General features: G+C 39.3%; 1 protein-coding gene across 15 annotated transcripts in view; it reads right to left on the bottom strand.

The window, feature by feature from the left end:
- IKZF1 (IKAROS family zinc finger 1) overlaps nt 1-15,844 on the bottom strand; it is a 73,886-nt gene that overhangs the window by 5,299 nt on the left and 52,743 nt on the right. For 9 of the 15 annotated variants that reach the window (XM_068671061.1, XM_068671069.1, XM_068671060.1 and 6 more), the window contains 3 exons: nt 10,809-10,976; nt 8,732-8,857; nt 3,509-3,643 (listed from right to left, as the gene is read on the bottom strand). In XM_068671061.1, coding sequence (XP_068527162.1) covers nt 3,509-3,643; nt 8,732-8,857; nt 10,809-10,976 — 429 coding nt within the window. The remainder of the gene's footprint in view (nt 1-3,508; nt 3,644-8,731; nt 8,858-10,808; nt 10,977-15,844) is intronic. The other 6 variants (XM_068671070.1, XM_068671063.1, XM_068671065.1 and 3 more) reach the window with 2 other exon arrangements.

Raw genomic sequence — 15,844 nt, 5'->3', positions numbered from 1 at the left:
TAGACCTGTGTGGTGCTGGGAGTTGGACTTGGTGATCCTGGTGGGTCCCTTCCAACTTGGGATATTCTGTGATATACTATGATTCTATGATTGAAAATTTCTGGACAGAAAGGATCAAGAAAAACATAGAAGGTAAAAGTTAATAAGTGGGAGAAACTATTTAAAGGCACAGACACTGATTTTATGAACCTGAACAGTATTCTCAAACAGTGTTTGTAAACCATCAATGTTATTAGGCCCCTAACAAATCTGCACAGATAAAAAAGGGAGAAAAATCCCAATATATTCCTAGGGACTACCAGTACCACATCATGTACCGTCTGGATAGCTTTCCTAGCTCTGCAGGAAATCTTTGGAAATGCAATGAGAGCCATAAACATCTCTATGAAGTCTGTAGTGCTGTCACCATTTCCTAGTCAACATGACATTTAATTGCAGACCTTAGAAGATTCCCCTGTCCTTTTCCTTGAAGACCCCAATATACAAATGACACGATAAAATGTATCTTCATTTGCCTAATAAATGCTAATAGGAGCATGGAAAAATTACCAGAAGTTCCCCAAATTAATTCCTCAATGATTTCCCACCCAGTTTCTACTCAAATTGAATATTCAAAGCCAGTGAAGAGCAAAACCACAGCCTAGAAAACTTCTGGCATGACCTATTGCAATGACAGGCCTCAAGTATAGAAAGTCCTACTGTCTGCCTTTCCCATGAGGTGCAGTTCCATACCAGTTTGTCCATGCTCTGCAAGCAGAGAAAGAAACACTCCTGGCACTACATAAGTTTCTATAAGGGATGCAGAGTACGGGCACTTTCTAACCGTACTGCACAAGCTTCTGCTTCCTCTTGTTTCCTTTCCCTATCATTCTGCCAATTTGAGCACCCCACTACTGTGATGCATACATGTTTTTTTCAGATTTACTCATTCTAGTGGTATAGTTTTCAGGCAGAGTTTGAGGCTCAAGATTCATAATAGGAGTTGTGAAAGACTCTTGATTGATATACAGAAAAACTCTCCCAATAAGAACATATACCCTTGACTCACGGGGGAAGAAATGAGGTCAAGATCATTTGTATTCAATGGACACTGTATATCACTGAAAATTTGGACTGGTTTTCATTATGCACAAAATTTTGGGCATCTGGAAACCATAATTTTAATAGCCGTTTCTTGGGTAGTATTTGCTTTATGTAGCATAACTAGCTGGTACTTGGACTGAAAGGATCAAGTACTCATAAGAAAAATTTGTTTCCACACAGAACTGTCTGAAAATACACAAACTTGAGGTAGGCAGGTATCATTTCTACATCTGGGCAAAGCCGATAATACTTGCATTCATTAAAAATAATAGCTCATTTCTGTGGTTATTAGAGCATAAGTAAATTAAACTACTAATGGTTTGATGCACTTCAAGCTTTGCACTGTTCAGAGTTCTGCAGCAAGTACTTAAACAGTAACACAAACGCACTCAGCGCATGTGGACCTTTTATTTTATTTTTTTACCACTCAGTTTTCTTTGCTGCCTATTGTTTTAGTGTGATAAACATGTGTCAATCTCACCTGTCGTTCCCACTCTCTAGTTTGGAAGGCCCAGTTCTGTTTTCAGGTCTGGGAACTATTCCAGTTTGCAATACATAGAGGGCATCGTGAACACTTTTGCTGTCAAAGAATTTTACAGATAACTGGCTTAATTTGGTGAACAATCTCACTTTGGATAGATAATGGATTTAGCTGTGAGAACAACAGGGGAAGCGGCAGACAATCATTCTCTTATGCAAAGGATGCCATTTGCTCCTTCTCCCTGTAATTCAGCATGGGGATTGGGATGACACAGTAATCTACAGGAACAATAAATATGTTTTATTACACAAAGGTCTCCTGACCAACTGCCCTGACCTCATGTTAATCAGGAATTTACCTATTACATGAGGCAGCAGGTGAGAATGGGAAAGGAAAGGATTTGAGGGCATTTCCCAGCCTGAAAAGTTTATACTTTTGAAGGTTATCAATTTTCCATAAATATCTCCTGTCAGTACACTGTCTTCCTACATTGCACCCTGAATAACTAACTGACAGAAAACTCTGCTCTCTTAATACTCATAGTTAAACTGGCTGCCTTTACCATTTCTCAGGGTGAAGAGAAAAAAAGAGAATGAAAAAGTTTGTCCACACCCACAGTTAAATTGCATGTAAGATGCTTGCTAATACCTTTTAGATTTTAACCCTTCTGGTCTTCCTGGAGCTTTCATAGAATTAATATATTTGCCTAATACAGTCTAATACTGGGGAGTCTAAAGGAATCTGGTTTGCCTCACATGGTGGCTATATTTTTTAGTAGCTAACTCTACTACAAATTTTGTCCTTCATTTTCTGAGCATAAGCATTTTTTATCCTTGACGACCTCCTGCAATTTTTCCTTTGGGAATTGAACACAATCTTGGACTTTGACTGCAAACTTTTTGTTCCAGCTGTAGCTGAGATTCTCCTTCCCTTGTCTCAAAAATACTAATTTTCTGTTCATTCTTGTGTCCTCACTGAAGAATGTTTATTTGCAATTTCTGTCACATAAATGGGTCTAGTTTTGCCTTGACTTTTGACTGAAGACCTTTATAATCTGTGTTTTTATAAAGACTTCACTTTTCTCTGTCTCTTATAGAATAAATAAATGAATGTACAGAGAATTATAAAAGAATCTGAGTAGACATGAGTATATGCTATCATCAAATTTCGCATGTTATTACTCATTTAAGACTAATTCAATATAGCTGATAAAATATTGTCTGTGTCTGACTGCTACAGAACTGATCTAACCATCATTTAGCAGAAGGCTTAACAAGCAGAATAAAATAGGTGTAGCCTCTGTTTTTTCATTGTTAAGACAAAAAATATGTCTACTAGGTGCAAACAGCCATGATTTTTTTGCACTATACTTAGAATTTACCCAACGTTATTTTCATTTAGATATTATTCTCAGAACTATGTACATTTATTTCCACAATCATTTTGGGCTGTAGAAATATACAGACTTTGTGAAGGGGTGAAGAGCGTTATCCAGGCTATGCTCAACTATTCATGAATGAATTCACATATACCAGCATGCCCAGATCTGGATCTCATCTAATAAGATAATAAAATAATCCTGAAATTGTAGTCAAATACTTCCCCAACAGAAGACATTCATAAAGCTGCTTTCAGGTTCTTAAGGCAACCTCAGGAACCTGGGTAGATCTTGTAAAGATCTGGCTCATAAGCATTAAAAAAAAGAAAGACTTAAAATAGATCTCCAGATATGGGAATTTAAACTTGCAGAAATGTATAGTGTATAGCCAGATTGGCTGGCTTTTTCTTCCCCAACACATTGCTGTATCTGCTTCTATAGAAGTAAATATTGCTAATTTAGTTAAACAATTAAAATCATAAAGCAAAAGTAAAAATCCTGTGAGTTTTGTTGGGGTTTTTGTTTTGTTTCATTTTTTTAGGAGACAGCAAACGTTTAACTCTTACCAACAAATTTCTGAGGCATAGAGCTCTTACGTTTGGCGACGTTACTTGCTAGTCTATCCAGCACGAGGGATCTTTCTGACCCTATCTTGCACAGGTCTTCAGCCATTTCACTCTGGTTAGTTTCCTCTTTTATGACTGAAATCAAATGACATCAGAAGGGTTAGGCACGCTTGTTCCATGTTAATGGAACCATCGTCTTCAGGTTAAAGTTTCTTAGCTAATGTCTTCCAGCTCTCAACCAGTTCAAACACGGAGCTCACCACTGCAGACACAGGTCAGTTCTGACTGTAACAAAGTCCCTTACGCTGATTAACCTCTATACACATGTTCATGTTTCCCTCGTTCAGGATACAGAAACGAGACTGCAACTGCAAGGCATCTGCCTGTATGTAGCACAATCACTCTGCCCTTGATATACAGCCACTCTGCACTGCTCTGTGAGGCTCTGACATTATACTGGATGCGAAGCAGCTCGTCTTTTCACCCTCCCGCTGTCACCCCCACCTCTCACAGTCGAACAGCCTACATGATTACCACTTCTTTAGCAGGAACAATGGACAAACTTCTCAGCTCCAGTAGTGGAAAATGTAGTTGCAAGTTACATCACCATGCCCCCTACCTTTTCCCCTACTTTTTTTTTTTTTTTTTCCCCACTAGTAAATATTGCCATATTTCCTCAATGCAATTTTCGACTTTAAATCACAATTTCAGCTAAATTGCTAAAGTCACATCTGTAGTGGAGCGCTGATTTCTGATACTCAAACCTGTTTTATAACTTTCTGCAGCTGCTAAGACACTGTAGAATTAGAAAGGAACTTGGCTGTGAGGCTCTAGAGCAGGGAGACTATTTCACTACATTTCACTTCAGTATTTTCCTGCAGAAACAGAAGGGATATATGAAAATGAACCTGCGAAACAATGGCTAAAAAATACATGGAAAGGTGTTTCTGACTTCCAGCAAATAATGAAAAGGTAATATGTTGTGAGATCACAGCACTTTTTTTTTTTTTTTTCTTTTTTTTTTTCAGAGGAAGGTGGGAAAGCAGTTAATTTTATTTTTACGTGCTACTAGGATATTTATATTGTTCCTGAACTTGTGAGTTACTATAAAAGGTAGAAGCAAAACATGGTTTTTAGACTTAGATTCCACACACTATTTCAACTAGGTGAGGTACTTTGCTACATTTTGCTTTCTGTGCTTGCTGAGAATTTATTATGGATTTATTCCATTTAGCTGTGAGAAAGGCTCCCAGAACCATTAGTCTGGTACTTGTCTGTTTCCTAGTAGCTGGGAAAATGCAGGTCCTGTGCAATATTATTTCGATGATATAGAACTGCCATAAAAGCAAAAACTGTAGAAGTTTCATTGCTCCTGAAAGATTTAAACATGAGGCCCTGGTGGATAACTGGAAAGAGCAGGAGAAGTGCCCCAGACAGCAATGGCTCACATTACCAAGCAGAAGAGCACACGGCTGGCTCTTGATTCACTGCTGCCATGACAGGGAGTCAGATGTAATGATGCCCCAGCTCATGAAGATGCAAAAGCCTGTGACTGACACAAGATGTGAATTAACAGCATTTGGTCATGAGGGTGCAGGATAGTAAAGGACATTGAAGCTATCTCATCAACACTGAATAACCATGTGATAGCATCTTGCACTGGCTAAGGCTTCCAGTTACTACTTAGGAAGAGACTTACCAAGAATGTTTAAAGCAGATAGTTTAGCAGTGAAACAGGAGATTGGATTTCTAGTTATAAAAGTGAAAGGATTGAGAAGTATCTGTTTAGGACGTACAACGGTTCATTTCTCATAGTTCAAAAGAGGGTAAATTATATCTTCAACTTCATTCAAACTTTCAATATTACAACTTTTAAAACTGTTAATATATATAAACTTGGACAAGTTAAATCAAATACTAATTTGCAGCCTTTGCAACTGACCCTTCTGACATTTGCAACCCACCTGTTAACTTTCTGTAATTCTTTGTTTATGAACTGAAAAAAAAAACACAAACACACAAAAAAAAATTGTCTTTCCTAGTCAAAATCCACAGGTGCTTCAAGAGCTGTAATTGACCCTTTTTAAGCTTCATAAACTATTTTTTCTCTGTTATATATGGTTTTCCAGCTGTATCCCAGGCTGCATCAAAAAAAGTACGGCCAGCAGGTCGAGGGACATGACTCTTCCCCTCTACTCCACTCTCCTAAGACCCTACCTGGAGCACTGCTTTCAGCTCTGGGGGTCCCAGCTCAAGAAGGACATGGACCTGTTGGAGTGCATATAGAGGAGGGCCGCAAAGATAATCAGAGGGCTGGAGCACCTCTCCTATGGAGACAGGCTGAGGAACTTGGGGTTGTCAAGCCTGGAGATGAAAAGGCACAGAGGGGAAACCTTAGGTATTGGAAGCCCTCTTTAAAGGAGGCCTACAGGAAAGCTGGAGAGGGAGTCTTTGTCAGGGAGTGGATGGACAGGACAAGGGAGAATGGCTTTAAACTAAAAGAGGGGAGATTTAGATTGAATATTCAGAAGAAATTCTTTACTCAGAGGTTAATGGGGCACTGGCACAGATTGCCCAGAGAAGCTGTGGATGCCCCATCTCCAGAAGTGCTCAAGGCCAGGCTGGATGGGGCTTTGGGCAACCCGGTCTGGTGGGAGGTGTCCCTGCCCATGGCAGGGGGGTTGGAACTAGATGTTTTTTAACCCAAACAATTCTGTGATTCCATGATTTTACATAGGCCTGATAGGACTTCAGCACACTTCCACTCAAGTCAAATGCAAAACTCCAATGAATACCTCCAAGAGAAGAGCTTCACATGGACACTGATCTCTAAAGAATTTTTCCACTAATTTCAACAGGTTCCTAATTTCATGCTGAATCTCCTTCTCTTAAAGAAAGCAATCAAAAAATAAAATATGAATACAATCTCTTGTTTCCCTTCTTACTCGTATTTGCTGGATCTTTCCCTTATATAAGTACTTTCCCAATTACATTTGTTAGATTTACAAGCTGATGGAAACCTTTTACCAGTTTAGTTTCTTTCAACTGATTTATTCTTTTTAATTTATTCTGCATGAGGTATTTTAAAAATGCTGTAAAAAGTCAACCCGCTGTAGCAGAATGTCAAATCAGATGCCCTAGAAAATATTTGTACCAATTTTTCTGAGTCTGGAAAAAGAAAGGCCTTCATAGCTCTGTATCACACCCTCACATATCGTAAGAATAGTGGCAGTATAATTACTTCATTTTCTAGATATAAGAAGAAATATAAGAAAAAATCCAGAAGGATGCTCACTCATTCTGAACTGTTTCATTGCACATTTTCATCTTTGAGTTTATATGGGAAATAATGTAAACATTGCAAAATGGTATGTTGGTATGTATACCCAGAACTACCCTGTTTGCAGTGAAACAGAAAAGATTGTTTACAATGCAATATACTGGAAAAAAATAAAAGTGGGCAAGATTTATTTTTAGAAAAATAAAGGATTGATTTATTAACTGCGTAGTAATATTTAGAATTTTATTTTTAAGAGTGAAATCTTGGGCAGAATACAAGGGCTAAAACCAGAAGTTAATCCTGTATTTTTTTTCCTAAATTGCAAAATCACTCTTATTATATCTAATGTGGATTTATGTGATATTTTCAGTATATGCTAGGAAGGTAATTCTTCCAAAGCATTCATCAATATCCCAGGTTTTCACCCCTATCAGATATTAGACATTCAATACTAAGTTACTGTAAACTCTTTTCTGTCATGATTTGCTATAAACAAAGTTCTATCTATCTCTAAAACTATAATATTTCTAATTATAGTTTCTGATTCCTGACATCAATTTCATATGGACATTTCTGCTTACTAATTAAGTCTTTAGAAGTAGTTCAGCTACTAATTCATGCTGATTTACATGTGTTGCATGCAGGCATTTCAAATCCAGTGCCAGACACTTGAAAAATTGAATTCCAAGACAGAATATTTGCTTCTAAATCCAATCACCTTTTTGAGGAGTAAGTATTGCTGCCTACTGTATATTACTTTGGGCTTTTCTATTTATACTTTCTCCATCCCCCCAATAAAATTAGAAGAGGCACTGCTCTCACACACTGTCTGCCAGACAGTTGTCAGTCACATTATGCCAGTTACCATTATGTGCATATACTTTACATTATTTGATGGCATGTAAAAACATATTCAGGTTCTGTCCAGATGTAATATGAGGCATCATTGAAAATGGGTCAGAGAGAACCTTCCACTTTGTCATTTGACAAACTGAATAATATATACTGACAGGATCAAAAGGTGTGCAAGAAACATAACTTACTCAACCTGAAGCTCAGATGCTAGATATTACAATTAGCTAAAATTATGTGTGGGTACTTTCTGCAAACAATCCCATACAGATCCTAATGATCTTTGTTAAAAAAAAAAAGAAAAAGATCTAAGCCCCAACATATGCCTGCTTGCTGTATTTCTGGGCATAGTTTTAGATTCTATATTCTTCAAGAGATGGCCTTTACATTCTACATAAGACCAGTTTCTCAAAGAAGAGCAACAGTTCCTATTAAAACTGGTGGGACATGGGAAGACGTTGATGTAGGCTGTCAACATATTCTTACCCTTTCTGGGCTTAGTAAGATTGGCTACGTTAAATCCCTCTGGCTAGTTGTCCTCTTGTTTGGAAGACTGAAATGAAAGACAGATAGCTCATTCTTGCCATATGCATTGGTCCCAGTCATCAAGAGAGTCCATTAAGATCCTGGGAATGGCAGGAGATAAGAAATGCTGCAGGAGATCCTCCAGTCCTACCTAAACCATTGATATTAACTAACTCATTATTAAGAACACACCCACAGATGTACTGTGATATAGGTCTCCAAGCAAAAGGAAAAAGTGTTGAGATGATGTAGTTACATTTTGGTCTTGAGATAGTGAACTGGAATGTTCTAGGTCTTGCAAATGTCTTAATATGTATCTGACTTTCATTTTGGCTTTTTTTTTTTTTTTTTTGAGCTAAACAAAATAAGACAAAATCCAAATATTTATCAAATATAGAATAAATTCAGATGCAATATTATAAATATGGTAGTGTTTGGGTGTATGTGTAACATTCTGCCTCTCCGACAAAGAAAAGATGCCACAAATGGTACTACTGTTCCTTTTAAACTCTTTTTCTGAGTATGCGACAGTACACTGCTAACCCCCAAATGGATGCTTTTATTACCTGAATAAAGGTTGCTTGAGATACTCATGGTTTGAAGGTAGTTATGACAGCGTTCTTTATGTTCTTCCAGAGAGCTGCGCTGCTTATAGCTGCGACCACAGTATCCACACTTATGGGGTTTGCCAACTGGAGAAAATAAAATTAATTGAAAAGTTCAGATGAGGTATTCAACAGCATGTTAATACTGGTAAGAACAAAACCAAACCAAACCAAAACAAACAACAACAACAAAAAAAACACCCCAAAAGAAACCCATGAGGTGAATTGAAGAAAGATTTTGTCAATTTTTAGAAAATAATGGAAAACTAATTGTATATCTTTGCATAAACAAGCCAATTCTGTGGGTGCTGCAAACTTATTTCAGATGATTCACATCAGATAAGGACTGTAACACTAAATCTTCCAAAATGACATCTATGCAAGCTAGAAACTGAGACACCTTCAAAGATCTGAGTAAAGTTATCCTAAAGCCTAGCTCCCACGAAGACTGTGAACAAGGAAGACCTGTTCATAGGTCTGTTTTTGCACCTGCCCATGACCGTATATTAATTCTCCTGTAACAAGAATCAGCTCAACTCTTTTAGGACAATGATTGGTAGATTGTTAGATTTCATGTGTTTCCTTGCTCTCTGCTTCTGGAAATTCAAGAGAAAGGACCTGACAAAAAGTGTTGTTTTACACCAATGCAGATCCAGGCAGTTCCAGGAATTTCACAATGATAGTTGGGTTTCGTGGACTTCTGGACCTGAATTTTCTGTCTTAGTGTGAAAAGACTGTCACCTCATAAGTGGTTTAACAATTTTAGGTGGTTATACAGCTGAACTTTTGAATTTTATTTACAAATTCTCAGGTGAATATCAGACTCAGGCATCTAACTCATTTTATAATGTCTTTGTGTCAATTTTCTAATTACAGGAACCAATCCAAATCTATATTTTATGCATTTTCTTTTAGCTATGGAATCCTAAGCATTTGCTGAAAGTGTTGAGGTGTAGTTTCATGTATGTATGAAAAATCATGGTTTAAATTCCACAGCCACTAAAATCAGTAAGGGGGAGAGAGGAAAAATAGAATTTTAAACATGAATTTATTTTGGATACGTGGGACCAACCCTAGGGTTCTTATCATTTAATGTGTGTTAGACGAATTTCCTTAGTTCTGTACAACACAAAAATGTCCCTTTGAGAGCCTCCTTCCACTAGTCAAAGCAACTGTCCCCAAAGTCACCTTTCACAAGTAAAGTTACCAGTGTCAGTTCCAGCAATTTGTCTTGGAGGTGTCATATTCAATCTGTATTTCCAGCTTAGCTTGTGAAACTTGGTGAGACTACACTCTGCTTTTTAAGGTACTTTATAAAGTTGCTAAATTGTTTTTTCTTCACAGAAGGAATGTGACTAGGGCTTTTGTAAATCAGTGAGGTCAACAGCACTGGAAAAATGCAACTATTCAAAAATATTCATTCATATCTCTATATTACTATTGAGGGAAAATGCAGAAAACCTCTAGCAGAATCCTCATTTTTGGAATATTCTTATCTTTCTCTCTCCCTCCCTCTCACTTGCCCCCACTATTCTCTTTCAACATACTTGTAATAACCAGATGCAACAAATAACTGCTGCTAAATGCTGTAGGTGGTATTCACGCCTTACACTGAGAATGACTACCAGACTGAAGGTTTTTGAGACTTCATGACTTAAAACCTACTGTGCTTAGACCCTGTGATATCTCTGTATGCGGATAAATGACATCTAAGCCCTAAAGCATTCAACAGCTTTCATTCATGTTGGTAGTTCCATGAAATGAATTACTCACACAAGGCTTGTAAGATGAAACCCTAATACAGAAACTTCTAATTGGCCAAGAAGTATGGGAAAAAGATCAGCTCAGCTGAAGGATCATGAGTGCAAGCAGAAATTAGTCATTTCTTTGCTGCTAAAACACTGTAGCCAGTTCACAGCTTGGTTAACACTGCCATGAGACTACTCGCCTTCCCAGGGTGAGAAGACCTCTCAGGCTTGGTGGCCATCAAAGCCCCCACCTTCTCGGTGCCCCCGAGTGGTCCCGCACCTTCACTTACCCGAGTGAGTCCTCAGGTGGCCTGTGAGGGCATCCCTGCGTCGGCAGGCATAGTTACACAAGTGACATTTGAAGGGCTTTTCGCCCGAGTGCAACTTTATGTGGCGCAGAAGGTTGCCTTTCTGGGTAAAAGAGGCCCCGCACTGATTGCACTGGAAAGGGCGTTCTCCTAAGGGGAGAAGGAGAAAATATGTGAGAACAAAAAATCTTACGCAGTAACAAGAGAAAGATTTCAGCGAAAAAAGTTGTTTTCTCACTGCTGCTCTGTGACTTCCACCGGCTGCAGGTTTGATATAACATGAGGCTTTCAGACTAAACCTGCCAGTTTCTTAATGCTTCACTGGCTGGGTCAATTTGATCTGAAAATCTAATTTTTTTTTTCTAAATCAGAATGGCACATCACAATGCAAATTCAAACTCATTTAAATAAAGTGACTGCAACATTTTGTGTTGAAGAGCCACTCTTCCTGATCAGCAGTTTTGGAATAAACCAATATCCAATTTTGCATGTTGTGGCATTTGGTGGGGTTTTTAATGTGGCTTTTTTCAAAGGGTCTTTAAAATATGCCACTGAAGCAGCAAAATAAAAAGGAAACTCATTAAAAATGCATTTCAGGATCACAAGTTCATTTCAGCGTTACATTCTTATATTTAAATGAAAGGCACTTCATTATAACAGTTATAATAACTTCTTTTCATTTACATTTTCCCTGTATTTTCCCTTTCAATTTCTTCTCCATTACCTGTCTGTCCCTAAGCAGCCAAATCAGGAAAGAGACAGAGAAAGAGAGAGAAAGAGAGAGTAAAATCACATAAGTTAAGACAGTGCAAAGAGAGCCCTGTACTTCCATACAGGAGTCCCAACTCTTCTCTCAGCAAGGTATTAGCAGAGGAGTTGTATAAATGGGTTCTCCTGGTTCATGCTTTGGAAACACACAGGGCAAAACCTGAAGTGACACAGCCTTGCTTTTTCTAAATGGGTACCTGCTATCAAGGAAGCAAATCAGGCGGCCTTTGCAAAAAATAGTATGGCTGTTGTTTACTCGTTAATGCTGTTTACAAATGGTCATTTATTCACTTAGCTATTTATTTTTAGTTTAAGTTGCATGAGGCCTTTTCTTAAGTCAGCAGAAAATAAAATCTCTTATGTTTCCAGTTGTACCAGATAGGAATAGAGGAAAATCTATACGAGAGCACTTCATAAACATGAACTGCTCCTGCATACCCACTTATAAGACATAGCCCTTGACTAAGTCAAACCAGCATTTGAAACTCATTTGCTGAATTCTGTTTTTCTTAGGCACCGATGTAATCTGCTTTAGTAATTGTAATGCATTCACAATATTAGGAGCAGCTCAGAGATGACCTGCTCTTAGCTTTGATTTTCTTTATATAGCAATAAAACTGAATATATAGTTCCAATGCTGAAGTTAAAACATGTAAAAAATAAATACAAGTTAAATAATTTCTTTCTTCTCTGTCACTTAATCATCATTTACTGTTTTGGACATCAAGGAGCAACTTGTATGTCCACACGTGCATTTATGTGCAGCATGATCATTTTTTACTTTTGGGTAACACTGTAGAAAAGCTTCAAAGCAATTAGATAGCAGCACAGTCCCAACACAAAAATCTGCAAGCTCTTCAATCAAGGCTAGAAACTGTAGCATTTAGTTAACAGTGAAATAAACCTACATTATGGCAAGATATTTTCACTGGTCAAATAACTCCAAGCAGGTCAGCCTACTCCCTGACCAGCCAAATGAACCCACTTTTTTTGACCGTCTAGTAACCGTATGCATCTCATCTACATCCGCAGCTGGTACAACTGGGGGCCTACAGAAATGCAAGCATTAAGCTTGCAGGATTTTGCAATGTACTTAATAAGCCATGCACAGCAGTTCTTAGAGGAAAAAGAAAATGGGTACGAGTGTACCGGCTCTACCTCCTCGTCTCTGTGACAGTACTCAGTGTGGCAAGTATTTTTCAGAAATGGACCGAAACAGTAATGAAGCCAGTTTGCAATGAGGTACACGGATTCAGAAGGAATGGCTAATTTTTACTAGACAGTTTTTCCTAGCATTCATCTCTGTTATTTTTACTTAGAGGGGAAAATGAAGATTGTAAAAGTACTCTGGGAGATATGTGTAAAGTAAGAACGAAATGTAGCTCCAGCCTACAACTCTCATAATTACAGGGTGAAACCTTGCATTGGTGGAAAGGACAGATGGATGGAGCATTTCCAGCGAGGCTGATGCATAGCAAGTATTTCTACAAAACCTACAATGGGATGACACACAAGGGATCCCAGGCTTGCACGGCTGTACACATCAAACTACATCAGCATTAAAGAACCTGGTACGACATGTAGGTTTGCCAGCCCTTGGTTGTTCGTTTTACAGATACTGGTGTGGGGATCTCCTGCATTTTGTGTGGTTTCTGTCATCCCATACACCAAGCACAGCTCCCAGCCATGTTAGGAGGGAGCTGGTCCCTGACAGAAGGTCACTGGCTGTGGCAGCATCCCCTGGCAATGGGGAAGAGAGAGAATGAAAGGTAAAAACGCATAATGCATCTTCTGCCTGCTTTGTGTGTTATTTTCTTGTCCCTACTGAACAGCACTTGTCTGCCTCGTGTGGATTTCACTTCACAACATGCAGCTATGGAGGAACAGGGGCCCGAGAACAAAACTGGAGTGGGGCCCTGAATTGAATCAACCAACACCATGGTGCACTGCAAGTCTTAGTGGGACCCAGGCCCTGGATTACTTATTCTGAGAAGAATATTTATCATCTTAATTGAAATATTTCTCAGTTATTAAGCAATGTAATGACAAAGTAACCTAACACTCAGCTGCTCATAGCTCTCCTCCTTCACATGCTCAGAAACACTTTCTTCAGCAAGCACTCACTTTCTAAATAAATTTGAGACATTCAGATCCAATCAAGACATAACTGAACTAACTTAGACTTAAGCTAAAGGAGTGTGTGCATAAAGAGGGAATATACACAAATAAATGCACACACATATATGTACATATCTGCACACATGCACACCCATATGTGCACACTAAGAAAGGGAAGCCTGATGTGATTCCCTGATCTCTTGTTTTCAGGGGGCAGGAGGAGGTTTTTCTCTCCCTTTTCATAAACCCCGAGCAAGAAAGCAGCGGCAGGCTGGAGAAAATAAACTCACTAAAAGCCTCAGGGAAAGGGAGTGACTGGAATTGGACACCTGTGAATTGGATTCACTCCACAGCTGGAAGCAACAGGTGAAGTCCTGGGAAGCAGTCAGGTTTTTACAGCTACTTGCAGGCAGAAGGGGCTAGACATATCAGGTGCTGCTCTGCATATCTGCACTTGGCAGGTGTATTCATTAAAAGTAATTATGGCTTTTATCAGGTCAGGCAGTCATTTTATTTTGGCAGTTCAGTGTGCTAGAGTTTTGTTCACCTATCAAATATTTATTTAAGGAAACCTCACTGCATATGCAGGTTTTACATGAATTAGCAGCAAAGTAATTCATTTGCGAGGCTTATTCCTTCATCAGGCATGTATTGAAACGGGCGTCGGCATAGTCAGTTAAATGTCTGTAATTGTATACCCCATTTCTACTTTAATTTTCACAGCACAACTGAAAGGAAAAGCAGTCACCACTATCTCCCTGTGACATCCCTTTTGACTACCAGCTCTGAGCCCCTGGTACCTCCAGTCCCTGAAAGTGCACAGCTCCCCTACAAGGTCTGCTTGCAATTGGGCTTGGGGGCGAGACAGGACAGAAAGCAAAGGCTTTATTTCCATGGAAAGATACAGGGATTCGACTTGATAGCCTTCAGTTTTATTACTGGTAACAGGAGGAGGTTCTGTTGAGCCACGTACAGCTCAAGAGGCTTTAGCTGTGTTCCCTGACTAAAGAGAGGACTCTGTTGTCATGGGATGGGCACCACAAGGGGCCAAGAAATCGTGTAGGCCCTGCACCTACAGGCTGACAGGGCTTGCGAAGCAGTGCCTGGGGGTGTTTGGAACCGACTGCTCTGCCCAGTACAGTTCTGTGGAAGCTTAAGTCTTCCCTAGGATGCAAGGATGGAGCCTTTGGAGAGGCTGGCAGAGGGGGAGTCGTGGCAGAGTTCCCCCCACCAAGGCACGGCTGGTGTGGCACGGCCGCCCGGATGCTAACTGGCGTGCTGGAAACGAACGCTACTCTGCCCACAGCCCCGCAAAAGCCAGGCGTGTCCCCACAGAGGCCATTCAGCCTTGGTGTAAACACCGTTTCTGATCTTTGGGAACCCAAAATAGCTCCTTCTCAGCTGCAGCAGGCGATGTGTTAGCCACGGCTGTGGCTGCTCTGCTGCCACCACCCTGCGATTTTCAGAGGTGCTCACCATGGCCATAATCCACCGTGAAGGACTGGGCCATGCAAACAATTCATCTCTACAAGATGAATTCTGGACAAATTCACATGGTTAAGCCACTTTCTTCTCTCTCTCTCTCTCTCTTTTTTTTTTTTTTTTTTTTGTAATACTGGAACAAGCACAGCTGTAGTTGGGTTGCTTTGTTCTCACTCCCATTTCCACGTGCACGTGTCTGCACATAAACATGTCTACTATTTCTCTGTTTCTCTTTCTCATTTTGTCATCTTTTTTATCAAGTTTTTAATTGACTTAGTATTTTAACTGCACTGAATCAAACAGTAGCTCCTTCTGTTCCTCCTCAACTTACAGTTAATAAAGCAGCAGCCTCCTTAATCAAACGCAAAGCCTGCCTCTGAATGCATTTTAAGTTGCAGCATTTTATTTCAAGTGCTACTAAACTTCCTTAAACCCATGGGCCTCTTGTAAAGGCCTCAGGTCCAAGTCGTTTTCCGTACACAATTTTTTCTCTTTCTTCTCTTGTGACTAGAGGGCTTGTGATTTTTTGTTTTTACTGATTTTGCACTGCTCATCTTGTTTTTCTTAGCTATTTTCCTTAATCTGGGGACATTTATCAGCTTTTGAAGGATCCTGCTAAAATTCAATGCTAAGATAGCATTCTGTTGTAT

This window comes from Anas acuta, chromosome 2 (assembly GCF_963932015.1).
Source record: "Anas acuta chromosome 2, bAnaAcu1.1, whole genome shotgun sequence".
NCBI classification, from domain to species: domain Eukaryota; kingdom Metazoa; phylum Chordata; class Aves; order Anseriformes; family Anatidae; genus Anas; species Anas acuta.
Note: the sequence above shows the minus strand (reverse complement) of the source record. Positions and strands in the feature narration are given on the sequence as shown.